This window comes from Ictalurus furcatus, chromosome 21, assembly GCF_023375685.1.
Source record: "Ictalurus furcatus strain D&B chromosome 21, Billie_1.0, whole genome shotgun sequence".
In the NCBI taxonomy this organism is placed as follows: domain Eukaryota; kingdom Metazoa; phylum Chordata; class Actinopteri; order Siluriformes; family Ictaluridae; genus Ictalurus; species Ictalurus furcatus.
In genome coordinates, this window is record NC_071275.1 from 7,469,015 (window position 1) to 7,469,860 (window position 846).

The following is an 846-nucleotide window of genomic DNA, read 5'->3' on the forward strand; positions in this document are numbered from 1 at the left end:
TTGTTGATTATAAACTGTTAGAAGAACAGATAGAAGAAGCTGAGAGCTCTAAACCAGATCAATAAGAACAGGGCTTAAACATGGCGGAAGGTGAACTCTACCAGGTGTGCCATGGAAACCGGTCACCTAAATCCAAACAGCGGGCTAACTAACAAGTTCCACCTGAGGATCAGCGTTAAGAGTAACCTGGTCATCCAGCTAGTTAATTCCACCTCAACTCCCTGCTTTGATTTAATCTCCTGTGTAAAATCATGTCAACAAACCATTAATGAGTTGTTGGGGTTTTTTTTGTTTTGTTTTGTTTCTTATTTAAAGAGCAATATCTGGAGGAATAAAAATAGCACGTGACAGCCTCCATGTTTGTTCTGTGGCTCCCAAAATCCGCAAACAAAACCAACCCTGTAGAACCGTAAACACAGCGGCAGAATGAAGGCACCTCTCTTTTCTTTGTTCCTCCTCGGTATCTGAAAGTTGAGCCGTTGCGGTTCCTCGGCTAATCTGTTAGCCACGACAGAGGAAGCGTGCCGTTTCGTGTCTGCGGCTTTGACTCTCGGCGCGTCCCGAAATTCCGTCGCTGATTCTTCCTCACAGTCGGATCTCGATTCGCCATCTTGGCTCGGCGCATTCGCGGCGCGCGACGGCTCGAGCGGGTTTCCGGCGCGTGGCTGCGTTCTCTCCGCAGCTCTGCCACCGTGACACTCCATTTCGAGGTTATTTTGCGAGCTCAGACATCAGTCTGAGGTCATCTGCGTGCTGCCCAAAAACCAGTGGACCCTCCCAGCGTGTCTACCCGCTGCACACACACTCTGCTCCAGCATTCTCTCAGCATGCGCTCGCCATGGCGTT

The 846-nt window shown here is 49.8% G+C and overlaps 1 protein-coding gene across 3 annotated transcripts in view; it reads right to left on the reverse strand.

Moving 5' to 3' along the window:
- tasora (transcription activation suppressor a) overlaps window positions 1-846 on the reverse strand; it is a 28,701-nt gene extending 27,855 nt beyond the window's left edge. For all 3 annotated transcript variants that reach the window (XM_053652733.1, XM_053652732.1, XM_053652734.1), the window contains exon 1: window positions 437-846. In XM_053652733.1, the coding sequence (XP_053508708.1) occupies window positions 437-704 (268 nt within the window). In that variant the 5' untranslated portion in view covers window positions 705-846. The remainder of the gene's footprint in view (window positions 1-436) is intronic.